This window comes from Pezoporus flaviventris, unplaced genomic scaffold, assembly GCF_033815535.1.
Source record: "Pezoporus flaviventris isolate CSIRO_AGI_PZ_B2104156 unplaced genomic scaffold, CSIRO_AGI_Pfla_v1 ptg000055l, whole genome shotgun sequence".
NCBI classification, from domain to species: domain Eukaryota; kingdom Metazoa; phylum Chordata; class Aves; order Psittaciformes; family Psittacidae; genus Pezoporus; species Pezoporus flaviventris.
Window position 1 is genome coordinate 4,907,840 of NW_026892603.1, and position 26,543 is coordinate 4,934,382.

Consider the following 26,543-nt stretch of genomic DNA (forward strand, 5'->3'; position numbering starts at 1 on the left):
ATAGGAAAGCACCTTTATAACCCTCCCGACAAGAACCGAGTGTTTTGTCTCTTTTCTGGCTGAAAACCTTCACCAGGGTGCACCCGGACAGAGGCCGCCCCGGCGCACACGGGCCCAGGCTCTCCACGCTGTGCGCGCCCGCAGACACCCCACCACGACCCTCGGCGGGGCCGGGCCGGGGAGGCGGGCGTAGGGCCGGGCCCGCCGCGACCCCCGCGGGAGGGGCTGCACTGAGGAGCGGAGTGGGCGCACGGAACCTACACAGGAGCGCGGAGTCGCCGCGGGACAGGCAGCGGAGCGTCCGTCGGTCCGCCCGGCGCGGCGGGGCCATGCCGGGGGTGTCCGCCGCAGCCCGCCGCCTGTGGCTGTGCGCGACCGTGCTGGGGTGCCTGGCGGCGGCGCGGCCCCGCCGCAGAGGTAAGCGGCACCAGGCATCGAGCGGGGCAGCGGCGGCAGCGGGCGCGGGAGGGCCCGGGAGGGATGGGCGGCGGGCTCGGGAAGGACAGCGCGTGCCCGCAGCCCCGCCGGTCCTGAGGCAGCCCCGGGCAGCGGCCGGGTCAGACCCTACCCGGTGACCGTGTCCCGGGCCCGTAGTAACGCGTAACGAGTTTCACTGGAGGAGGCTTGCTTAACTTTATGAACGGACAGAGTAGGAATTGTCATTGTCACAGTGCACCTGCAGGGAAACCTATCAGAGAAAAAAGAGCCAGGACTGTGAATGCTCCCACTCTCTCGTGCTTGCTGTCCGTTCCCCCTGTGCTGGAGCACACACAGCCGTACCTGGGACCTCAGCGAAGTGCTGTGCAAAATCCGTGTCTGTGTTTCAGGTTTCTGAGGGAAAACCCTCATAAAGGGTAGATACTGTAGTGTATTACATTGACAGCTGCGGGCATAGATTTTACTTTTTTTCAAAAGCTGCACAACTGTTTACTACCTTTACACCCCTTAGGCTGTGGACGTGGGTGGTTCAAAAGTGTTTTAACACCCGTTCAAATAAGGTTATTTTGATTCTATTTGATTCGTTGTTCTGTGTGCAGGAGTATTCCTATACCTGTTTCATTGCATTGCAGTGCTGTCATTGCTACATTAGTGATCGTGCTTTTGTGTAAGACTTGTCCAAGCAAATGTTGTCTTTTCGGCAACTAGTTACAGTCATTTTTACTTTTTGCTTTTAAAGTGTTACCCGAAGTAATTATTGCAGGATAACTTCTTCCAAAAAGTGAACTCTCTATTCTAGTATTTTGGAAGCATTTAAATCCACAAATACATCTAAACCCTTTTGTTAAATGCAATCCTTGTTACGATTTCTGTCTTGGGATACTGATACAATGCATCCTTTGCAATCAATAGATGCAAGAAAAACCATGTTCAAGGTCTAAGTGGGCACTTACTAATGGCATTATTTGTTTGTCTATAGCCATTTGCCAGACCCTTACCTTTGGGCAGCAGTAGATAGAAACCAATAAGGTATTTGTGCCTGAGGAACTGAGTCGCCAGACCTGCCACTCTGCCTGTGCCATGTCTGCACTCCGTGAGTGGCTCCTTTTCCTGTCTCTGCTCTGGTTGGCACTCAGCAGTCCTTAGTCCCTGACTACTCCATAATGCTGGAAACATGGACAGGTGGAAAATCATCAGCCCCTCTCTACATACGGATTGGAATAGGCATGTGAACAGGGAATTGAAAAGTCTTTCCTTTGCGGAACTCATTTTCCACCCGAGTGCCTCAGAGGCAAACATCAGGAGCCACTTAATTATCTCTTTGTGGAAAGTGAGCTCCTGTGTTGATTTCAAGAACCTCTTTTGGTTAATGTGTGATGTTCAGGGTACCTATTACCTGACTCAGCTTGTGGCAGTAATGGTACAAACCCCAATGTGTTGGCAGAGTTTTCAGCATATCTCTCCCAAAAGGCTCATCCACCAGCACAATGCTATCCTTGTATTTAAGATGTTGCAAAAGTTGAATTCTTTTCCAGCTTAGGGTCACATTTCTCAGTATCTGGCAGGACCAAGTAGGTCTGGGATGGATCCAGGCAAAGCACACTGTATTAATCCTGAAGACAGTCAGGAAAAAGCAAACATGGAATGAAATTCTTCTTGGCATGCAGAGACCTCAGTTAAAGAACAGTAGAGAGCCATATGCAGTACACAGGGTGTTTGTGGAAAGCACAGAATGTGATAAGTAAACTCAAATTCTAGGGAAACAGCTGCGATTTTCCCAAGACAGATTGCTTGTTCAGCAGACAGTATGCAGCATCTGGACCTCCAAATAAAATGGGAGAGTTTGACTTTCTAGAAATAAGTCTCCTCAGACCCTATTGCACGTGTTGTCTCTAGGATAAGTTAAACCAATGGTGCACAATCTGCAATGGAGGCTGAATGTCATGGCTTTAATTCTTAAGTACTCATTTGTATATTTTATAATTAGAACTCAATTATTCTAAAGGAAATATTTAAAATTAAAGCTATTAAATCACTAATATATTTAAAGGTCTGAAAAGAAATAATTAAAAAGAATATTCCCATATATATGGAAAGATTTCCTTCAAGAATAATCATGCTTAAATGATAAATCCAGTTACAACTAACATGACTTTTCCATTTTGTGTCAGAAAATGTTAGAACATTTTGTGATTGTGAATGAAGTCGAGTCAACAGTAGCACATACATCTTGCTATACTTTAATGTTCCTTCCACGCTATGCAGACCTGGCCAGGTCAGCTTGCCCTGTGGGTAAGCTTCCTTAGTGATTTCAAGTCATCAAACTGTGTTTTCAGTTCCTTATTATTTTGTCAGCCTTGACTCATTGGACTGAACATTGCTGGCTGTTAGACACAGGTGAAGCTTTGCTGGAGCACTGCAGCAAAATCAGTATTTGTAATTCTGAGAATGAAGTTTGAAAGAGTGCTTATGTCAAAAATAATTTTTTTATACATCCTGAATAAGGAAATCATGATGTCAGTGGAAAATTTAGCCAACATTCCTCTTAAATGCCTTTGATTTGAGTAGGAATCTGCAGGGGCAACTTTTTCCACACAGAGCACAGCACTGATTTCTTGTCTATATGTCCTTAATGATGCTTATGATAGTTTTACTTGTTTCTGCTGTTGCTAGACAGCCCATCAGTCACACTCAGATGTGTAATAAAATAATTTAATTTTTATTATTGATGATGACAGTTGTTTTGCAGAATGGGAAAGAAAAGGAAAGAAAGAAAAAAATCAACCAGTGTTAAGCAACATGAGATTTCCAAGTATTAACTATGGAAATATTAGCATACAGCTAAAAAGGAGGAAAGAATACACAAAGAGCTGGGTGACATTTTAAAGTGATGTGCATAATAATAAGAAACATATAATTTGATCTTTAGTAGGATTTATGACCCTATTACAAGTGAGTACAGTCAGCTGTTTTAAAGATCTATCAAACAATGATCTAATTAAACTGTGGAGGAAAAGAAAATAAAGACTTGTCTCATGTTTAGCTTGATTTATTAATGGAAAAGCTAATGGATATTAATTGTATCAGGAGTGATTCAGTTACAGGAAAAAAAACTAATGAGAGTGCTGTATGAAATGGAGAATTCCAGTAAAACACAGAAGACAGGAAGAAACTTTTCACCATGGTTCGTAAACTGCTTGTGCTGTAGCTTGCTTGGAAAACATTACAATAACACACATGACTGACCTGTGATTCTTCAAGGGATTTTCTTCAAATTCCGATGAAGGATAAACTCTTGATAAGGTCAAATTGTGTGGACACAAATAGCTTACAGGCTACTGCCAGCATCTTAGAAGCACAGTGGTAGCACAGTCAATCACATTGACTTCCCTGGGCCCTTAGAGGATAGAAGATAGAGCTATTGTTACCTGCCTGGGTAGCCTAAAGCTATATCAGATTAACTCTTCAGTTTTTGAAAGACTATAGGATTCTCACACTGTGCTTGAAAGAGATTAAGTTCATTCTTTCACTGGAGCATCTTCTACGTTTAAAGGAAGGGAATTACCTGATTTTGAAACTGTTGTATAATTGTGGTTATAATGTGATATAGTCATGGACAATGACATGAAAAATGAAATGTGTAAGACAGTGCATTATTGCATGATTAGAACCAAAATATGTTTGTAATCAGTGACACAATTACACCATGCAAAATATGGGACAAATACAGAAAAACCCCAAAAACTTGGGAGTGAAAATTGAAGATCTGAGTGTTAATATTAAAAATGTAAAATTATATAGCTTTTCTTATAGCTGTATTTTTTAAAAATTCATGAATAGCACAGTAGAGGCAAGAATTAAGATTAACTGTGTCATTCAGCATAACCTGAAATTCCTCTCACAGTCAGCATCAGTTGGTATCCATTTTTAAAACCAAGGTTAACAGATAGGTGTATTTTTCAACAGCATTGATTTATAAACATTCTCTTACTTTATTTTCCCCTACCTTAATTTTCCAAACACATTCCTCAGCAAGAATGGCTATTCAGTACGTTGCATGCAAATATGCCATTAGCCAGAACCTTTATTGTCGCTGGGTTTGACAGGAATCAACTCAGCTGCCAGATCAGACTCAGAAATTCTAGCATTCTGCTTTATTTTTGAATGAGTTTGCATTTAAAACAAACTGTTATAAAGAGCTGTTCAGATTCTCATCCTTCATTGTATCTATCAGTAACTTTTAAGATTTTTTTTGAGCCCATAAGGTCTCTTAGATGTCCAAAGATATGTTTGTCAATTGTATTTGCATCATTAAAATTTAGCATGCCAGTTATGCAAATTGGTTTAAAATGTGTACCTAAGTATCTCCCCATTTCAGTATACTCTTCTGCTGTGATGCACATGTATACATGCAAACTGTATGAACTACCTCTCATCCATCTGATGGAATTCTTCATTTCATGCATAGAAACCCTGTGAAAAATAGCCTATTTCCAAAAGACCTTTTGATAATCCTTACTCCTCTTGAGGTAAGATTCTGATTCTCTCATATATCTGACACCACATTTTTATTCAGGTTGTTAGATTTCATAAACATCAGTGGAACTAGAAAGTCAAAATCCAGGGAGAAAGTGTAAACATATTCCCTTCCACTGTTTTTACATCTAGCGTAAATGGCTAATGTGATTATTAGTTTGCATTTATTGTCAAGTTAAAGAAGGGAAAGTTATCATGAATTCTGTTAAATTTTTAAAGTGCCAACATACCTATTTGTTGTTGTTACTATGGCTTCAATGTGTTTTTCAGTAAAAGTAGCTTCACATCATATTGCAATATATCCTTGTTTTCCCATTACAAATATTTATCTTTTCTAACACACTTGTTAGGCATTCCGCCTTGATACTCCAATTACTCTTGCTCCACAGTTCTTGAATGCTCTCCTGGTGGGCATCAGATTCTGCAGAGCCCTTACCGAAGCATTGATTTTGATTCATCCCACCTCCAGCAATCAGCTATTCAGGATTTAATATGTGACCATTCTCTAACACCAGGATGGTACCGCTTTATGATATTTGATAAGCCTGCTGAGATGCCAACCAAGTGCGTGGAGGTATTGTTACAACTCATTTGATTATGAAAATATATATTTGTAAGAATTTTCCAGTAAGATACATACAAAAAAAGAAGATGGTTGTGGAGACTTACGTAGGGGAATACAGAGTACCTGTTATCTCTAAATACTTGCGTATAATAAAGTGTATTAACCGGACAATTAAGTCTTAGCACTGAAAATTTCATATTGAAAGGGCAACAGCAGAGGATGATAAATTACATCCCTTTTAGACACTCAAAACCTGTCATTTGTAGTCCTTGCTAAAGATGTTCTCAGTGGTAGCATAGCAGGGATATCACGTTCTAAAGCTGCAACTGTGTGATGGTCAGTCTGTTAGGAAGGCCATGCAAAAGCTGTGTAAACACCTGCAGCCGCATGAATCCAGTAACTGTGGAGCTTTTAAAGCGATCATATTAGAAGAGATTATTTCTAAAATGACTTGGACTAACAGAGCTAACTGAAGATTAGTTGTCTTGTCTTCTGCAAGTCCCCTAAGATTCAAAAATTACTTGGAATATTTAGTATTTTAGACTTGTAGTCTTGTAGTGCTTCATTTTGGAGCATACCAACATCTCTGTATGGTTATATTATAAGAAGATACATCTTTGTAGTTTCTTATTTTAAAACATTTCCTTCTTCAAAAAAAAAAAAAAGTCATTAGAGTATTTTACCCATGATTTTTCTCATTAATTGAAATTGCCTGGTCACAGTTTCTTTAAAAAACAAAAAGAACAGAAAAGCTCAACAATAAAAGGCTTTAAAAGGAATACTAACCTGTTAAAACATATTAATAAAATTAAATTGAGTTTATAGCAGCCCCTCTTTTTTTAAATTATGTATTTTATTAAATCTTTACATTAGTATAAAGCCATGAAGTACCTTTAATGTGCAGTTGACCAAAGGACTCAGAGGGACGGGTTACAGAGGTTACTGTTATCCAGGCTTTTATACTGCAAAAACCTAGCAAAAAGTATGATTCCTGAAAGAATTTCTTTCACTTAGATTTAATACAAACAGATCAATTAAATGTCGTGGTTTAAACCCAATCAGCCACACAGTTTCTACTCCCCCTGCCCCTTTCTCTCCTTCCCCCTCCTCCCCCCACCATCCCCGCTTCCAGAGGGATGGGGAGGAGAATTGAAAGAACGTAACTCCCATGGATTGAGACAAGAACAGTCCAGGAGCTAAGGTATAACACAAACCACTAGTGCTGCCACCAATGATAATAATGATAAGAGAAATAACAAGGGAAGAGAATACGATACCATCTGCTGAAATGAGCCCTACTGAGAAGAGAGTGCCCTTCCGGGTAGCTCTCAGTTACCTCCTGGGCATGACGTGCTGTGGTATGGAATACCTCTTTGGCTAGTTTGGGTCAGGTGTCCTGTCTCTGCTTCCTCCCAGCTCCCCCTCCTCCCTGGCAGAGCATGAAACTCACAAAGTCCTATGGCCAGTCTAAACATTTGAGCAGTAACTAAAAACATCAGTGTTATCAGCTCTGTTTGCAGGCCAAAAGTCAAAAACACACCACTGCACCAGCTACTAAGAAGGAGAAAAAAAATGACTGCTACTGCTAAACCCAGGGCATTAAATCATTGTATTTTCTCAAAAAGGATCCTTTTATGCAAAGAATGAGCGTGATAAATGGGGAAGAACCAGTGTGTTTTGCAGAACAGAGGTTAGACTAGCAAAATACCTGCTCAGATCATCCAGGAAAGTTATAGAAATCTGATTAAAGTTCTCAGTCAGTCCGTAGTAAATATTTGTTAAAAATAGGCTACCATGCTAACATAGAGGTGCCCATATAATTACAGTTGGAAAGAGATTAATTCAAAATTTACTTAGCAAATGAAATTTATGCATTGGCATCTGCTTCTTTGCATCTGTTGACAGAAATAGGACATCTATTTTGAAATCTCAGAGTCAAAATATTAAAACCAAACTAAAATGGTTGTCTTGTTTTGGAAGTTTCCTTCTTTCTTTCCCTTTAGGAGAACTTTTATTGTAGCTATATTTAATCCTTGTCAGAGATTAAGACTCTGTAAAACAATCCATCCTATTTCTGTCTATTTCTCATTAATTCTATCTGCTGGATTGATGGTGGGCTCAGATATTCTAGGATTAAGAAAGAAAATTATTCTTTTGAGATGAGTAATTGCTTAATGAGTCTGCAGTTACTCTTTAGACCATGAGATCTAAACACAAGAGGATCCAAGACTTTTTTTTACTATCAGGTTAAAGAAAGGAATACTTGAGGCAATGTATGAAGGTTCTCCAAATCTCACAATTTCAGGTTTAGTTTTCATGTAAATATTTGCCAGATGCTGGCTTTAACACACTGTGTCCTTCTAGATGTTTCTCTTCAGTTTGGTTTCTGCAGCACATGAAAGACAGGAGGTGGTCTTTAACTCATTCTGATAACCCATGAACCAGATTCCTCCTTTGTCTCCTTTTCTCGGGATTCATTTTCCTCTATTTCGCTGGTGAACTCTTGTATCTGCTAAATCAGATTTACACTACAGTTACCCCAAGTGGTACTACTGTTAAGTTGTGACCAGCATGGCAGTTTACTTGACCTGAAGACCTCACATAGCCACCTGCAGTGGTGAGGGATGAAGGAGACTAAAACAGCACACTTCTCATTCAATGAGGAAAAACATTGAACAAGGCTTTTGTTCTCAAGAGGGGAGACAGCAGCCGTCTTAAATCACCTGTTCAATCAGCATCTGAACCACAGACCTTGTGGAGCCTATTGCTTTGTAAACACCAAAGGATTTAGAGTTGCTACAGAGCCACTGTGGTTGTGTTACAGGGGGGTGCTACAAGCATATCTGTTTCTAAAAGTGGGGAATTGAAAGACAGACAGGGCTTATCAGGTGTGTGCATTTTTGGTGAGGGCTGAAAGTCAGTAACCTTGCATCAGCTGGCCACATCTCTTAGAAGAAATTCAGCAGGTTACTTGAGCCTTCAGTTTGTGGCAAAGGGGAATGAAATATGTCAGCTTTAGCACCTTTAGTTGATTTACCCCATATTTGCTGTGCTCTGGTAGCATTCACACAGTTTCTGTAGGTTAATGGTTGTGGAGTAACTCACTGAGCCATAACACAACTGTTAGGTTTTCGGGGCAAGATACTCACATGTGGTCCTGGTTAAGTTCTTCAGATAGTGAATTACAGCCTGTCTTCAAAAACACAAATTCATTGAAGTCAGAGATGGGCTTCAGTTTCTTTTGTGTGTTTTTGTGTTTAACCTTGAGAAAGAAAGTAATCAAGCCCTCAGTTATACTGTCTAAACTTTGCTAAAAGCTTATGCAGGAAATTAAATGGATATATATGCACCTCTCATTAAAGCACAGCTACAGTTTGATAAAGCATTAACCATTTTCTGATGTTTTTCTCTGGTGCTGAAGATGAATCACTGCGGTACTCAAGCTCCTGTCTGGTTGTCTCTGAGGGAGTCAGAATCCATGCCTCGACCCGGTGAGATCAAACACTTAACAGCTTGTGCTACATGGCAGTTTTTCTTCAGCACTTCAAAAGACTGCTGTCTTTTCCGAATCCCTGTCAGTGTGAGGAACTGTGGAGGTTTCTTTGTTTACTTACTGCAGCCCACCCAAGGATGCATGGGGTATTGTGCAGAAGGTGAGAAAATGCGTGCTCTCACTCAGCAAAGTGTGTGTATTTATGTGTAGGTGTGTTTCTCTGGTATTTGGCTGAACAAAACATCTGTAAATACTTAGATATGTTAAAATTTCTTGCATTCCTTATTTTTAATACTGATACAAAAGAAAAAATATTCAGTATGGTTAGGTGGGTTTACACCACCCCTTTCTAACTTACATTTAGTATTCTGGTATTGTTCAAAGCCCACAGACTTAACCGTTGAAATTTTCCATATGAGGTGGGGATATAGGATGCATCTAGAAGTTGAAATTCAGTGTACCTACAATGGCACTCATACTTTGCAAATGCCCGTTACTGAATATGTGTACAATCGCGTGTCAGAGTAAATTTTGTTTAGTAACTTGACCAAACTCTATTTATATCAATTATTGTTTAGCACCATTAGAAGTATTTTTGTCTTTCTGGAGAGCATATAGATTGTTGCTAGAAGAAGACTCAACACAGAAATGCTCTACTGGGACACACTTTATTAGTATTATGAGAAAGAACTTGTGTCCTTTTGCAATTTCTTGCTTTGTCTTGGACCCTTGTGCTGCAAAAGTGTGTTGGTGTTCACAGCTCAAAACTTCCATATTTCATTATCCATGCCGCATGTTTTAGATAAATAAAGGATGGCATGGTTAAATCCTCACAGTTATAAATACTGCGAAGCAGTGACAAATAAGTGGATTAGGAAATTCTTATCAGCTTGTATAACATACCCTTATGAAAATACTAACAATATTTCTATGCATCATATACTGTATTGCTCTAAGTCATATTCTGTATTACCAACTGCTTTCAAAAGCTTAATAACAAAATTCTCAGAGGGTTTTCTGGTGCTTTATCAGTCCATCAGTATACCTTTAGATCCTGTTGCTAAGGCATTCTGCAAGGTTTTATTGACAGTAAAAAAAAAAAAAGCCAGAAATGGGACATTTCAGCATGCAAGTGACTGAGGCAGTGAAGAAATTCTGTGCTGTAGGACTCTGCATTTACTTTGGGTGATAGCTCATGAAGAGAAAGAGGATACAAAAAACATAAGCAGTGAGCTAACAAGTTTTTACTGCCTCAAAACAAAGGAGGTAAGAAACATAACTGGTTTGGCTCTGCTGAATACCGTAAATCTGAAATGCATTTTGAGTTTAAAAGCCCTCTTTTAGAATGATGTTTTCATAAGAAGTGCTCTGTACTGTTTTTTACATATAGTACATTTTTACATGTACTGTTCTGCTTTTTACATATAGGTTACCATGTGTACTGTGTTTTCTCTTTAACACTTGGTAGCTGTAAACACCTGATGCAAATTTTCAATCTCTATACACTAAGGAATTCAAGCATTGTAACACTTCAGCGGAACATCAAAAATCTGCTCTTCGTTCTTTCTGGTAAATGGGCTTTTCAGTGTTGCTGATGCCCTTTGGACTTAATTTGAGTGGAGTGGCTAACCTCTTTCTACTCCTGGTACAAATGCATTGGTATTTTAATGTTTAATAAAAGTTCCACTTCTTTTTTGTTTGTTTTATAACATTAAAAGTACCAAACAATAGCAATGCGCAAGCACTTTTTTTTTAGACCCATGTGAGAAAGGTGATTTTTTTCAAGGAAGGTTTATGCTGTATTTGGCTGTCAAGCGCTACAGTTAATGAATGAGCATTCAGATTGTGGATTTGGGGAGACAAAATATATATTCAACAGAATAATTTAATTCCTTTTTATTCACTAACAACATCTATAAATATTGGCTGGGTACATCTGCAGTAAAAGTTGTGGAGGTGGTGGAGTATTCTGTACCCTTCCTCCCAGGTGTAGCTAATCTACTTGTGGTTACTAGCACAAGGCTTTGTACTGACTGCTGTGATAATTGTGTATGGATCTGATTACAAGATTGCTTCTGTTCTGCTAGTTTAAACTTCAGTTAGTGCCTTGTGGTACTTGGTGTATTTTTAACACAGGGCAGTAATTTAAGAGGATTGGTGTACATACTCTGTATGCATGTGAATATACAATTTAAGAGCAATTTACAGTTGTTTCAGATGCAAAGCCACAGACCTGTGATCCTGAGGGAAGGAAAATTCAAGGTGCCTGTAGCAGTGAGTATTTTGTTTTGATTTTTCTTTGTAAGTAGAGAAGATATTCTTCTTTCAGACAAATTCCTTTGCAGGCTACTATCTCCTGTTAGGTAAAATAATGAATTGAATTGTATTTTATTCTCTTGGCGGGACTTTTTATTTGCGTGGTTGTTCTTGGTTGGTTTGTTTTTTTTTTTTTATCCCTGCTCTTCAGCACCTCCCTGTTGGCTAGAATGTAATCAAAGACTGATAAAGAGTTTTTTCTGCTTTTAATAATTAATACAAGGAATATACCCATTTTCTGATTCTCTAAGAAACTATGTAATATTTCCCCATATGAAAAAAGGTAAATATTATTTGGCAAATAAATATTTAAATATTATTTGGTAAATATGGCAAAATATATGTCAGTGTCATTTCATCCAATACTGGTTTTGCAAAGAATAAAAAGCACAAACCACACTTCTGTTTGACTAGGTAACATGGCTCCTTCATTATCTCCAGCTGTGTCACCACCACTACCAGCCATTCCTGAAGTTACAGCAGAGCTGATCAAAGGCAGCATTTATCTAAGGTGTACCTTTGGCATTCCTTCTGCAAACAGCTCAGTTGGATTCACTATAACTTGGTCAAGACTTTCTCCTGAAGGTATCAAAGAAGAACTGAAACATGAAACAGCATTTCATGGCTTCTCACTTCTAGAGCTAGATGGGATAAGCGTCAGACTGGGAGACAGAGTATGTTAAAATGAAATTATTATCTCTTTGTATGTTTGTGAATATGTCTCAGTAGACGCTAACAGTTGCTACAGACAGAGTTCCAGCACCTTGCTGGATAATTTTTCTTGACAGGCGCACACTGCCTCTAGTTGTTGCTTATACCAGCAGTGCCCATATGAATGTGGAAATACCATGGAATATATCAGTAATTATTACTGCTATTAATGTTTTGAGACTGACTGTCTCAGGACAGTATAGTGTGCATCTAGGGGATAAATATTTATTCAAGTTGCATCTCCTTCATTCTGTACTGTGATTTTCTTTGATACTATAAAGAGGATCTTTGCATGCAACTGCATCTTAAGTGAGAGGCTGTAAGAGCCAGAGGTTGTGAGAAGCTGTGTTGTTGATTCATTAGATAGATTTCTTTACTCTGACTCAATAATGCACTGCTGCTTGATGGTTTTGTCTTTAGGATTGGATTTAAATGGTTTTATCTCTGCCACCAAAAGCCATGGGAGTACCTGCATTACCTTGTGTGATAGCAGAATCAAGACCTGGGCTTGAGAAGCTTAAGCACTGGAAAATCTATAAGCTCTCTACCTGTATATACCAAAATACAGGTTAATTTTTCTTGGCCAGATAGAAACACAGAAAAGCACATGGTGGCGTGAATGTATGTTCAAGCCAAAGCCAGATTGCTTGTGTGGCCTATGGACAACAATAGCAATTGCTAATCATCAAAAATCATTTGGAGAGTACTTGAATAGCTGCCTGACAGTGTAAGTTCAGTGACATTCAAAAGTAAAGGCACAGTCATAAGCATGCGAGGAAAAGGTCTTGATTTGTTTCTGTGTTTTCCTTAAGCTACACTGTTGGCAATTGGTAACTTTTGGTAGAAACAGATGACTGGGCCTCATGAATCTATTAACCTGACCCATGATGGCTGGGTTTTGTCTTCACATGACCACTTCATACCAAAAATGTATTCCGTTATGTTGGTTTCGCCCTACAGGTGTACTGTAGCAGTTCTGCTTTTTTCGTGGAGAAGCCAGATATTCAAAGTTCTTCTGTTGAGAGCAAGGAATTTTTTGCTGGCATTAAGGTAATTTTGAAAGAAAATGTTTTACTTAGTGGGAATCTGAGTACTGCTACAGCACTCAGTCCTCTGAGTAGAAGGCACTCAGTATGTATTAATTGTAAATTAATAGCATATGTTGTTGGTTATAGTGAACCTAAATCTGTCAAAAAGCAGAAGAGTCAGAGTTGTCTCTGTGCTCATCAAGGTGCAGGAAAGCTGAATTGACAGCTCACACACATAGTGAAAGACTTGATTTCCAGCAGAAATCAGATCTGAGCCCTGGTACACTGTTATCCATTATGTTTAACTGCTCCTGCTTTTTCTGGCATGATTTTGGATTATGCCAGCAGGCTCTCCCAGCACGTGGTTCACAAGATAGCCCAGGCCAGGGCCCCTTCCAGCTGGCCATAGGAGTAAGGGAAGGATGAGGCTGACCTGGTCTGGGCTTGGAGACGGAAACTGGGACATGAGCTGTGCCATGCCACTTAGTCAGAGGCCAAGCTCCAAACTCATTTTAATTCCTGCTGTGGATATAGCTATAGGGACCCATTTGCTGGCTAGGAATGGGACCCAAATCCCAGAAAGATATACTGTATGTCATTACATATTTGGAATAAACCTGTTGACTTAAGGATTTGCCCTTCATAAAATTAAGCCTGAGCTTCTGTTTCTGCAGGATCATGGCCCAGATTTATCTCATGTAAGTGTGAATATGTAGTGTACAGTGCAACGTGTGAATGCATTACTTTTGTTTTCCTGTAAAGCTGTGTTCAGGATTTCACCCATTGTACAACACTCAGTTGTAGGCCTCTGTTACTGATTTCTAGTTGCATTTTGATTATACATCTATAGTGAGCTGTGTTGTAAGTTTACAGAAAGGAACACCAAGAGAAATATGGTACTTCCAAATTCTTTTGGGGCATTGCTGCCTGGAGGTAGCTTCCGCTTCCCTTCCTCCCAGACAATACAACTTATTGTATTGTATTTTAGCTTTCAGAAGTTACACAGAGAATACATTTCTGTGGTGCTCCTTACCTTCCTAGCTAGCCTTTACTCTTGCTTTTTCCTTGTCCATGTCCCTTATTCCCACCTCTTCAGTATTCTAGTATTTTGTATAATGTGTCCTCATCTTTTCCCCAGTATGCCGCTGTGCTTCAGACCATCTAAATAAGCCTGATGAAATGGAGCAGGCGATGCACCATGCCATTCCATCTCTTTAGGTTTTATACTGTATTCCTGCTGTAGTGCTGTAGTTTACTATCAAAGCTTGCATTTTAAGTACAGTTTCTTCTGTGCTAGATACATCCAGAAACATATGATATATCAGAAAATGGGAAGGAATACAGACTGGCAATAGAAAGTAGCATTCCTATTCCTTGTCCTGAGTTTAGCCTGCTTGAAGGTGACTGCAAAATCTCTTTAGCATTACATACTGTTGATGAAGGTAAGTATTATCCTGATTTTTCTTGCATTTTGTATATTTAATGTATTTTTCTGAATATTCCCGCCGGTTTTGTTCTTTGGAGAAGCTGTTACATTGTAAATACTTCCAAAAATGTTAAAACAAAATATTCACAGGCTATATGTACTGCTACTGCAAGTATTTAAGAATGTGTCCGTAATCCACTACTTGTGAGCAAGTGGTTTTTGGCAGCTATGAATATTGGACCTATACTCTTTAACTTGAGTAAACAGAATGCCCAAATGCTTGTAAAGTTTATAATTTGGTTCATTTTGTTAACCTGTTGTGTTGCAAATGTTGTATATGCTTCAGTCATCAAGTCCTCATTTTTTACTATTACTACTATTTTCTGTTGTACTTTCTCAAGCTCAAGTCCTGAGAACCCCAGGAGGAGCCTTGCCTATGCGGACAACCATTTTTATGTCACATTAGCAAGCCTATCATGGTTTCCAATTGTCTAGCAAAATGTAAAATTTCTTGGGTGTGTGTATGAAGATGTAGAGAGGGGGGTTTGCATGGCCACACACAAGAAAAATGCATAATTATTTTAATTTATTAAAATATTTGTAAATAAGTTAATAACTATATTAACTAGTATACAAAATGTGACTTACTTAGCAGAAAACTCACTAATGATGTGTTTTTATTAAAACAGGTAAAGAGCAGTTAGGTTTAAACTTGGCTCTCTCTTCCTGTCATGTGGATCTTCTCCAGAAGCCCTGCAATAACGGAATTTGTAGTCAAGCTGTAATTTATTTCACGGCTGTGACAGACTTTATGCAGGATGGAGACAGAATTACCAGAATTGCAGTTGAACCTATATCCAGTGAGAATTTCCTGTGGAATGGCTATGTTCCAGACGGCACACAGGTTGAAAATCTTCATGCTAAGCTCTGTAAACTGTCCAGACACGTGGCTGATGTTAATGAAGCTTCTATTCCAGTTACAACTTGCTGACTCGCATCAAGATTTCTAAGTGGTCAATTTTCCATTGTTTTGTTTTCATTGAATTGCTGCATTTTCATTTGAATTATTATTAACATTTTAATGTTGATGCAACAGCTCAGATTGCTTAAAAGTATTATATAATATTTATTAGAGTGTAAACTAGTATCATAAGATAAATGCCTGAGTCTGTCTAGTTCCTAATCTAACATTGCTTACTATGTGCTTCTTTGTTTTGAAGATTAGAGTAAAGGACCTACCCACTGCCTACTGCTACTCATTTACTGACCCTCATATAATTACATTTGATGGAAGGTAATCACTAGATTGCTGCTGTTAATTTTAAGTGTGTTGGCATTTTTTATAGGTGTTCGGGGGGGGGGGGGGGGGCGTTGACGTATTATCTATCTGCTTATTTATTTATTTACAGTCTGTATTGGTAATTCAAGTTAATTGCACTCTGTATTTTACATTCTTTCTTGGACAGTAAGAATAGTTATGCCAGTTATGATGATGTTTTAAATGTTTGTATTTATAAATGCAAGTTTTGGGTTTGTGACAACAGGATGAAGCAAGTGGATTATTTAGAGGGGTATGCTAAGAGAGGAGTGGTTGCTGTACAGTCTGTTGACTATGAAAGAAATGTTCTTAAATATGAACAATGATAAGATGATTGATTAGGCAAAACTGTTTTAGTGCAAAAATGCTTCCAATCTACAGCATAGTTTCCCTATTTCTGGGCGTCAGTATCTGAATACTTGCAAGGATCAGGTTGCTAGAAGTTACCTGCTGTCTGTGTAACGTGCTGAGTTCATTAATGGCACTGAAAGCGACCTATTCACTGCTGTTACTTGCACATCACTGACATTCACAAAGTGAAGACAGCTTCCTTGGCCAAAGCTGGCATGTTTTTGGTATGCTTCTCTCTTTCGGAGTGTTTCTAATTCATGGAAGGTGTCAAAACAAACACACACACTTGGGACTTAGGTACTTCTGCTGAGCAGAGAATGTAATTCTTCAAGTGGCAGGGTGAAGAGGAGGATATGTGGCCTCAAAATAAGAATGTTCAGCCCACAACTCCATTCTTCTGTGAAATTCATAACAGAAGGGAAAAAACAAGTTGTAATTGCTTCTCTGATAGTGCTGTGACTAGTAATAACCCCAGTAACTTTGTTATTACTAGCGTGATATTGTGGTTCCTCCTTCAGTGGAAATTCTAGGGATGGCCTGACTGAGCATTTTAACCATCAGTGCATTATGATCAAGCTTTCTTATGAAGAAATGATCTACTGTGATGTGATCCAGCTGGAAGCATAATGCTGAGGGGAAAGAACTTTCTTTTAAAGGATGAAGTCTGTTGCTACTTAATTTTACAAATTGAGGAAACGTATATTAAAGGAACTGTCCTTGTTGAGTCACGAGTAATCCTATGCAGTCTCCATAGGGTAGTCATCTGCAGCTTTTCTGCTGGCCCATTATACACAAAAGCAAACCGCCATTCTGCAATTAACTGTCAAATGCCGTTTATAGCTAAGAGGCTGTTAACTTGTAGCAAAAGCTGGGATTCTTTTCTTTATTTCCTCCCCCTCCTTCTCACCACTGAATCGTTAAATTGGCTATTTTAACCTTGCTTCAGGGAACAGGTGCCTAACCCTAAGGAAAAAAAAAATTAAGTAAGTCCTTATTTATGGGTTTCTATCTGTGGTTTTCATCTTAAATAATTTTCAAATCTTTGTGAAGAAACGCTCCCCATCTCTGTCTTATTAAAACAGCCCTTTTTAAAAGTATATGACTTTCTAAATCATTTTGCAAAGGGTATTTATATGGTTTTCAGCAGTTGCCTCTACCCCTCCCCCAAGACACAGCTATGTGTCTTGCTGCTCTTGCTGCCTAGGTGTACAGCTGTAGAAACACAAAGGTTGAGAAGTACCCTCCAGTTCCCTTTCATAAGGACTGTTAAAAAAACCCTAAACAGAATGGCAGTGGCTTCATGGTTGTGTTTCCATTCACAACCATTGTCTACATATACTCATTATCATTCTTTTATTCCTTATTTTTCTGCTGTAAACGGGTTTAATTTTTTTGATTTAGAGCTGCACAGAGGAAGTCATGATGGTGTTTGTTTGGAACAAAGTAATGTGTTTGTTGGCTGAATTGTTTGGGTTTTCTGATGCAGCAAAATAAGTTGCGCTATCAAGGTTCACCAAATATTAGAAGTCTGTTATAAGATGAAGTTGCTGACATGTTATACCACTATTTTATAACCAAACTGATACCACATGCTATTCTTTTGGTTCCAGGCCCTATGACAATTTTAAAAAGGGAACATTTGTTCTCTACAAGAGTACGTCTCGAGATTTTGAAGTTCATGTTCGCCAGTGGGACTGCGGAATTCTTCACTACCCAGCATCCTGCAACTGTGGCTTTGTTGCCAAAGAAGGAAGTGATATAATTGCATTTGACATGTGCAGTGGTCAGCTACACGAGACGCAGCCGCACTTATCTGTAATAACTAGAGACGCAACAGGAAGCAATGTTAGAATCACTGAATCCTACCTAGGAAGAAAAGTAACAGTAAGTAGTAAATAATTGCTTGTGGATGTAGTGATTATCTCTACAGTTATTTTTACCAATTCACACCAACTTCAGAACTAAAACATTTTTCATTTTCTGCAACTAAACAATAGCATAATGTTTATCTTACAATCATAGTCCTTTGGCTAGTGTTTTTTGCTTGTAAGTGAAAGATGATGTCCTCAAAAGCTAGGATGTGTTGACATGCATACCTTTCAGGAACCATGCTGTCAACCACAGAGTACAACCCTTGTGATGAAGGTGGAGTTTTCAAATGCAATATGCGCTTATTTAGAAACCCTGATGTTCCAAAATGGTATCTGTTTGCTCTGTTTCACTCGTGCCAGTGTCACCTAGGAAGGCTGTGCATGCAGATAATGAATTATGCCAAATGACATCCACGCAATTAGAAGTGTAAATGGTCTTTCTAGATAATGCGATCCTCAGTTAAAATGTTTACATTTACTTTTATAATTTCCCGTAGCTTTTCTTTTGTAGATAGAATTGCTGTATGACTCCACTGAACTTCAGATGAAGCAGAATGTTAAAATGAAGCCCTCAGCTGCTCTTTAGTCACTGTTGGTCTGGAAGGCAAGCCATAAAAACGGATATACTTTACAACTTGGGTTTGGCTATTGCTATAAAACTATTTTAAATATTTAACTTTTATCTGAAGCATTTAATCTGAAGACTTCAGATATGAAATATTAAGATGACATTAAGTAATTGAGAAATTAAAAGGATATTAGGAACAAGAAAAATTAAATTACTTACTTTGATTTCTCCAGCAAATTAATACTATAAACAGTATTTAAGCTTGCAGTGGATTTTGTCATTGAGGCTTCTAGTATTTCTTTCAAGATATTGTAAAGTTGCCTGATATTAAATAGTAAATATTTGAGACTGTTCTGAGCTTTGTCAAACATTTAGAATCAGCTTTGCAGGTAGAAAGTAATTCTGTATTAAGCTACTAACACAGGGAACCATGTAGCTGAAAAGAAAGTTGAGAAAGATGTTGAAAAAGTCTATCCATACTATTAGAATCATCCTTTTCCATATGTTAACATGTGAAGTGTGGTTTTGCAGTCACTGGCCTTTCACAGTATACCTGCTAATGGTGGAAGAAGTTTATGGACCTATAATGCACCACCTAGCTGCCTGCTAAGGTTGAGAGGTATAGGGTTTTTATTTCCAGGGCTTCATGAGGAGAAATAATGACATTTGTGAGATCCGGAATAGCTAGATCAAGAATTTGATGGGATGTCTTCGTATGCCTGTTGTTTTCCAATTGCTTATTGCCAGCAAACATACCTGGTTCTGTTAGGTAAAATAAAAATGTTTCTCGTGATGATATCATCAATCTCATTTTAGGTTTTGTTTTCTTCCGGAGCTTTTGTTCGTGCTGATGTGAGTGAATGGGGAATGAGCATAACACTGAGGGCACCCAGTTTGGATTACAGACATACAGTGGGACTCTGTGGCACCTTTGATGGAAGTGCAGAGAATGACTATCACACCGCAAGTGGGGTGGAAATCCCAAACCGTGCTGATGTTCCTTCCTCTTTTATTAAGGAATGGAGGTAACAAAATACTTCTATTTCAGTCGTCATCATTTTTTGATTCAACCTTTCCTTCATGTTCTTAAGAACCTAAAAAAAAATAAAAAAATCTAAGTTTTTAAGTTAATGCTAGAATGCTGTCATTATATTCCATAATGAATTGAAAATTGAAACTGAAGTGCCAAAATGGTATTTAAAGAGTAGAGGTAAGATTAGTTTGAGTAGGTTTTGAACAAAATATCAAAGTATAAAGAAAATATCCATTCTTAGTTCTTCAGTTATAAGTTACTGTCATAGTTTTTTGATTTAACTGGTCTTTAAGTATAGCTGTATGCTGCAGATTCTGTGATCTATGAAATAACAAAAAGCAAAACAAATCACTGTTTTACTAAAACAGTGAAAATAGTTCAGATACAGTTTCATCTTTTTCTTTCTTCTCTAGAATTTCACCAGGAGACAGCTTGTTTGACAAGACACCTGCTTCTTTAACATCTTCTAGAAAAATGGTCTTTTGTGACTGTGCACTTGAAGATGCTGGACTATATAGATCAGTGAATAAACTAGAGACAGTTTCACAGTCAGAACTTTCTCTGTCTTGTAAAGAAAGTGAAAATGGTAGATTTCTTTCTTTGATACCAGGACTGGATGTCACTGCTGAGTATCTTGGGCCTGTCAGTCTTGTCAGAGGCTTAAAGAAACGTTCGTCTGCACATGAAATGGATTCATCTACACTTCTGCAGAGGGAGGATAATCAAACCAATCTTCATAAAACATCACTAGTAAACACACGTGTCTCTGCAACCTCAGTGGGAAATACTGGTGTAGAAAGAGAAGGAACTTCAAGCTCAGGCATTAGAAGAAATTCTCACCGTTACAGTAGTCATCTTGACAAAAGTCAACCTGTTACAAGTAGGGGGAAGCGCCAAAACTATTATGAATACCATCCAGTATTTCTATTTCAAAGTCTTAGCCAAACAGACTTAGAGGGCTATAGTTATTTTTTTCCAGAGGACTATGCCACTGACACAGACCAGAAGTTTCTCCCTTCTTGGCCCACACCCTCTGGCCTCACAGAGCCTAGCGCTTTACTACTATGCCAGCAGGCAATAGCTAATTCCAGTATAGGAAGATCTTGCGGTGGCCTTCTTGGCCGGCGAATAGAAGATGCAATCAATATGTGTGTTAAAGATCTGCTGCTGAAAGATGACCTCACTTGGGCAGAAGCTTCCTTAGCTCTTCTAGAGAATGAATGTGAGAAAAGAGTTTTGGAAGAAATAAATTACAACGAGCAGGAACTTGAAGGGTCAGTTGAAAGCCTACTTACAGCATTAAAATGTCCCAATCTCTGCAGTGGTAATGGGGAATGTACAGAATGGGGCTGTGCATGTTTTCAAGGCTACAGCTCATATGACTGCAGCATACTGTCTGGTAAGTGGGGTAGAAAAATGAGATTTACTTAATAATGCTCTCAGTGTTTCTGCAACATGCATTTATTTTACTGCCTTTCTCTCCTGCTTTTGTATGCCAACAGGGGTTCCCTACAGTGGCCCTGTTCATTATCCAGCAAGTTCCATTGTAATACAGCCATAATTGTTTTCTATTCAGCGTTCTTGTTTCCGAAGGGCAAAACATGGGCTTAGTTTCTAGTATGTCAGATTTTAAAGATTTACCGCTCAGTGGGTTTGCAATCCAGAGTATTGCCCCAAGAAATTAGCAATGTTTCCACATGCTGTCTTCTTCAGGGAAGATCTGCCATGTCCAACCATTCCCTAATTTTTTATAGTGTTACATGATTATTTACTGTAAGTGGGATGTTTTTCTCTCTGGTGATGTTACATCTCTGTAAGCTAACTGCTAGATATGGTGGGAGCACAATTGATGGTGAAGAAAAAAGTATAACAAAGAGAGCTGGGCAGGTTGGTTTGGGTTTGGGTTTGGGTTTGGTTTTTTTTCCACTAAATAAGACAGTAAAAATTCAGTAAGCGGGTATCCTGGAAAAAGTGGAAAAGTACCACAAAAGTCAAAACTTTTGAAACAAAATCTGTTAATATTTTGTTTCACAATGATGTTTTTCTTTTAGTGACCTATTTAAAAGCAAATAGTGAAAGATATAAGAGAATGATGAAATATTTTGTTCCTTTTGAAATCAAATAAACTGGCTTTGCTCATAAAAACTGTTTTTGAGTGTTCTAATCTTAGCCAGTTTATTTGCTGAAATAATGTCCACCTGAGATTTTTTTTTTGTTGTTAAACAAAAAATTCCCATTACAAATTACTGCATAACTGTAGCCTCTCCAGTATCTATTACTAGGGCCTGAGTTTCATTGAGATTTTATTATGCAAGATGACCAAGCAAAACACATACTCAAAAGTGTTTGTTATTATATGAAGTTTTTCCTCTTCTTCATAATACTCAAGTTCCAAGAGAGACAGAAGCTTAGCTTTAAAATTAAGATTCATTTTAACAATTAAAAATGTTTATGACTTTCTTCAGATAAGTCCAGATTTCACTGTTTATAGTTTTCTTAGCTGGATAGAGAAACACACATATTGCTTAATGTAAATGCATAAGAATGAGTGACTATACTGACATTCATTATCTAATCTCTTCTCTTTGAAGCCCAGGCTCCAGAAATTACAGCTCTGGAGAATGCTGGGCTGTGTGATATTCGACAGTATGACTGCACATCAGTGAGAGCTTTTGGACATGGCTTCAGGGAGTCACTGAGTCTGAAATGTGAAATTGTCAAACTACAGGTAGGTCTCCCTGAATAGTAACAATCACATTTTAAACTTCTTGGAGAACGAGGGAAAAAAGTCTAACATATTATTCGTTGTTGTGGGTACAACCCAATGCTTTAGTATAAGGTAAAAGCAAAGGCAGTCAGCACTTTGCAGCAAACACTCAAGTCTTTGCAAGATTGCCATTTCCTCCATGATGAGAGAAATACAAAACCACAGGAATGTTTAGCAGCTGAGAGCGAGATAACTGCATACAGCAGCTATCCATCAGAAAAGGGCAAGGGCAGCCCTATTAGTAACAGCCAGTACATAGTTGTTCAGGTTTTTAAGTGCTTATGGAGAGGAAGTGAAGTACCACTTCTTTGAAAAAGGATGGCAAGGTTAAAGACATTATTAGATTTCTGTCTCAAATCTAATGCTTGAAATAGCCCTTTTATAAACATAATCAATCTGTTATGAAAAGAGAAAGGCATTTTTGATGCATTGTCCATTTCCCTGGGGTAGAAGCCACAGCTATTTAATGATATGTGTCAGCTCTATACCCCAGGTTTGAACAGATTAAAAATGTCGCACTGCACAGAGAGACTCTTGTTATGCACATCTAGAATTTGCTCAAGGCAAATTTACAAGCAGTTTACAAGTGTTAGCCTGGAATAAGCAGTTGACAATTACAAGGTTTTATGTCACGTTAGATGTGAGAATAAAAAAAAACTTCACAGTAAAACTGGGCTGGGGGGAGTTGGTGAAAGAGGAACCATTCAATGAGAAAATTCTGTTCTTGAGACAAAAGTTTTCCTCAGCTAATTCCAGCAGATGCTGAAATGATTTTGACAGATAAAGCAATGCTGGCTATAGATTTGTCTTAAACACAACATGTATCCACTCATCTGCAAGTTGGCTTGAAATGATAAAATCAAAAGTTTACACTCCATTAGGTTAAAAGACTGTTAGACCAGTCTCACAGTGAAACAATTATTTGGAGTTCACTTATCACAGTTTGAAATGTCTCAGTTTTGACTCATAGCAAGCTATTCTGATGTAACAGTGTTTGTGGTGATATTTGGTTCCCAGCTACAAATACTTCCTATTTTATTGATGGTCTTCTCTCTGACAAGAGCCAGGTTAGAAAATGAACGCTACTGTTATTATCTGCAGTTGAAGAGGAAGCTGGGAATTTTTTCCTTAAAAATACCAAAGAAGGACATTTGCGGCTTTTTGTTTTGTTTTATTTAGCTTTGTTTGTTTAATTTTCAGGCTGGAGTAATAGTGACTTTATGCAAATGTCAACGGACTTGCAACAGTAGAGAACTCCACATTTTAAGATTAAACCTAAATGATCAAAATTTCATAGAAGAGGCATTTTGGCAGAATTTAGAACTAATACACACTGAATTTCTTATTTTTTTTTTTTTTAATTTCTGAAAGGTTAAATCCATTGTCCATGGGCTGTCCCACCATGTTAAGGAGGATGTAGGTCTCATACTTGATTCTAGAAGATATGTTTTAGAAAATTCTATATTGAAGTACCTCACAGATGGATGGTTACTGCACAGCACTTGATAGAGGTTTGTGTAGGATGTCATCAAGGAAGCTATAATTAGACAGACCCAGAATTTACCAAGATTTTTTGTGAAGGATGAGAGTGTGTTTTAACCTCCCAAAAGCAAAACCACAGTTTTAGTTCCTTTCTTAAGTTGAATTGCAGAAATAAGTTTTTTGATGAACCTAAGGAGCTAGAAAATAGTAGTTCTGAAAGTTTTTTAATTGTGTTTTGAAAGGTTAATCTGTTTCTGAAAAAATTATCTGAACTTGCCTCCAGCTCCTAACAAAAGGTTTCTGGAGAAACAGACTGCATCACATTTCAAAGGTTATAGTACTAAATGCACTCAAAATTACGTATTTGGAAGTATTTAGCTGTTACACTTTTACTCGCCATTGCTGTGAATTCCTTAACTGCGTATAGGATGAAAGAAAACCAAAATGGTTGGTTGGAACAAACGTAGGTCATATGTTTCCAGAAAAAGCTTTTGTTTTCCTTCTATTTTCCTGTTTGTAAAAAGCAAAACAAAACAAAAATAAAATACAAAGCCTTATCAGCAGATGACTCCCCTTGTCAGGATTGGGATTGCATAAATATCATGACTGCCTCCAGTAACTGAAAAAATACACCAGCTCAGTAAAACCTATTCAAGCTTAAAATTATTTTGATCTTGATGTTCTCTTGATTCTTTGTCTGGATTCTTACTTCCATCTAACTTTATTTTCAGTATCCTTACCCTGGCTTCCACATCAATACTTCAGTCAAGTAGTATTCTCATACCTATTCTGTTACCTTGAACTCTCAGGATAGATCCTTGGATGACTTGTACTCACTGCAGTTTAGAAGAAACATCTTCAGGGTTAATGGTATAATCTGTTGGTTTGTGCAACGGCTTAATGGCTAGCTGCCAGTATTCCCCCAGCACTTGGAGTGATACCTGAACCCTGCCAAAAACATCATCTGTTCCTTCAACTAAAGCTTGTCCTCTCATGGGAGCAGAGATGGAGAGGGATAGAGGCACTTATACATCGGATCAGTGCTGTTAGAGGATCACCCACTGCTTAACCCTCCCATTACTCTCCAGCTGCAAGAATTGCTTGTCCTTGGCAATGCAGTGCCAAAGAGCCATGTGGCAGGAAAGACTTCTCTGCTTTTTCTTTCACGGGAGCAGGCTTATGCAGAAATGTATGTGTGCAAATAATGGCATTTAATATTGCCTACTGTATTATAATCCAGAGACATTAGATTTGTCCAAACTATGCAATACATGTTTTTTTTACTCTGATAAAAATATTTTCTTACTGTATTTCACTGAAAAACAGATTTTCTGTCTTAACATTTAGTATAGTGATGGACAATGGATTCCTGGAGAGCCTCTGTCTGTGCCAGCTGCCTTCCAAAATTCCAGGACTGTCGACTGTCAGTTACCAAGTGATGGTCAGCAGTCTGATGTCATGGATGTGGTTGATGATAAACCCATTGCCAGGTGGCAAATAAAGGTACTTGCAGAAATTTCAAGTATTCACTTACAGATGTTCCTATTGAAATGAAAATATACTGCATAGATATTACCCTTTTTAAAATGGTACTAAAGGCTAGCTTGGCTCAGTTTCATCACCCAGGCTTATGAGTTGAGTGCCATTTGAGAGTGTTCTTCTCCAAGGGGGGCCCAAGATTTCCCTTAGGACCTAAAAAGGCACATATTCTTCAAGGATAGAAGTTAAAGGCCACATAGGTACCCTAGGGCATTTCAAATTGCATTAGACATATTTATGAGAAAATTGAGTTGAACCCAGTCTACTTGTATGAATCCTTGTGTGAGGTCAGTAGAGCCTGCATGCTATTCAATGTACTCTAAAGTAGACACCTACATGTGGTCGGTCAAATATCTGTTTAGGCTTATTGGTAGTATTGATTAGATTTCTGATGACTGTTAGAGTTTAAACAGCAAAATGTAGGTATCTATCAATGAGTTGAAGCTCATGTTAGCACTCCATGCTGGTGATATGCTGATACCTATATGGGTTAATCCATTTTTTTACTGTACATCTTGCAGATTTCTAATGATGGATTCATTTATAGCAACTCTAAAACAATGATACTGTATGATGGAGCCTGTCAGACATGTGAACCACAAGAACCTGGGTTATGTACATTAAAGGTATGTATTTCATTATTCTCTCTGTTTATTATGAAAGTAGGCATCATTTCAGTCAGAAAAAAAACCTTGAAAAATGAGCAGATGTATGCTGTTATGGTTTCCAACAGGGAGTTTCCATGCACAGAAAGAGAAGCTGTGATGAAGTAAAGTACTTCATATAATTACCAAATAAAACCAAACATGCTGTCAGTTGTTTAGATTTAAAACTGACTTATTTAGTGGAAGTGCAGATAGATTAGATTTTATTTGACACTTTACAAATGTATCCAGTTTTACTGTTTAATAACCAAAAATTAATGAATCACATTGTCATTTCTCTAACAGGAGAAAACATGCAACATAGATGGACTCTGTTATGGTGAAGGTGACACAAATCCAACCAGCCCTTGTTTACTCTGCAGACCTCACATATCAAAGTTAACTTGGTCAGTTGTTGAAAGTAAGTTCTAAATAGTTTTGTGGATTTGTTTTTGTT

The 26,543-nt window shown here is 38.3% G+C and overlaps 1 protein-coding gene across 1 annotated transcript in view; it reads left to right on the plus strand.

Moving 5' to 3' along the window:
- Window positions 1-266: 266 nt before the first annotated feature.
- Window positions 267-26,543, plus strand: part of VWDE (von Willebrand factor D and EGF domains) — a 40,771-nt gene continuing 14,494 nt past the window's right edge. Inside the window, exons 1-16 of the mRNA XM_061469254.1 lie at window positions 267-417; window positions 5,364-5,548; window positions 8,961-9,192; window positions 11,241-11,306; window positions 11,763-12,022; window positions 13,020-13,109; window positions 14,385-14,529; window positions 15,203-15,417; window positions 15,734-15,807; window positions 17,793-18,066; window positions 19,438-19,646; window positions 20,068-21,053; window positions 22,246-22,382; window positions 25,251-25,406; window positions 25,964-26,068; window positions 26,393-26,507. Of these exons, the coding sequence (XP_061325238.1) occupies window positions 330-417; window positions 5,364-5,548; window positions 8,961-9,192; window positions 11,241-11,306; window positions 11,763-12,022; window positions 13,020-13,109; window positions 14,385-14,529; window positions 15,203-15,417; window positions 15,734-15,807; window positions 17,793-18,066; window positions 19,438-19,646; window positions 20,068-21,053; window positions 22,246-22,382; window positions 25,251-25,406; window positions 25,964-26,068; window positions 26,393-26,507 (3,337 nt within the window). The 5' untranslated portion in view covers window positions 267-329. The remainder of the gene's footprint in view (window positions 418-5,363; window positions 5,549-8,960; window positions 9,193-11,240; window positions 11,307-11,762; window positions 12,023-13,019; window positions 13,110-14,384; window positions 14,530-15,202; window positions 15,418-15,733; window positions 15,808-17,792; window positions 18,067-19,437; window positions 19,647-20,067; window positions 21,054-22,245; window positions 22,383-25,250; window positions 25,407-25,963; window positions 26,069-26,392; window positions 26,508-26,543) is intronic.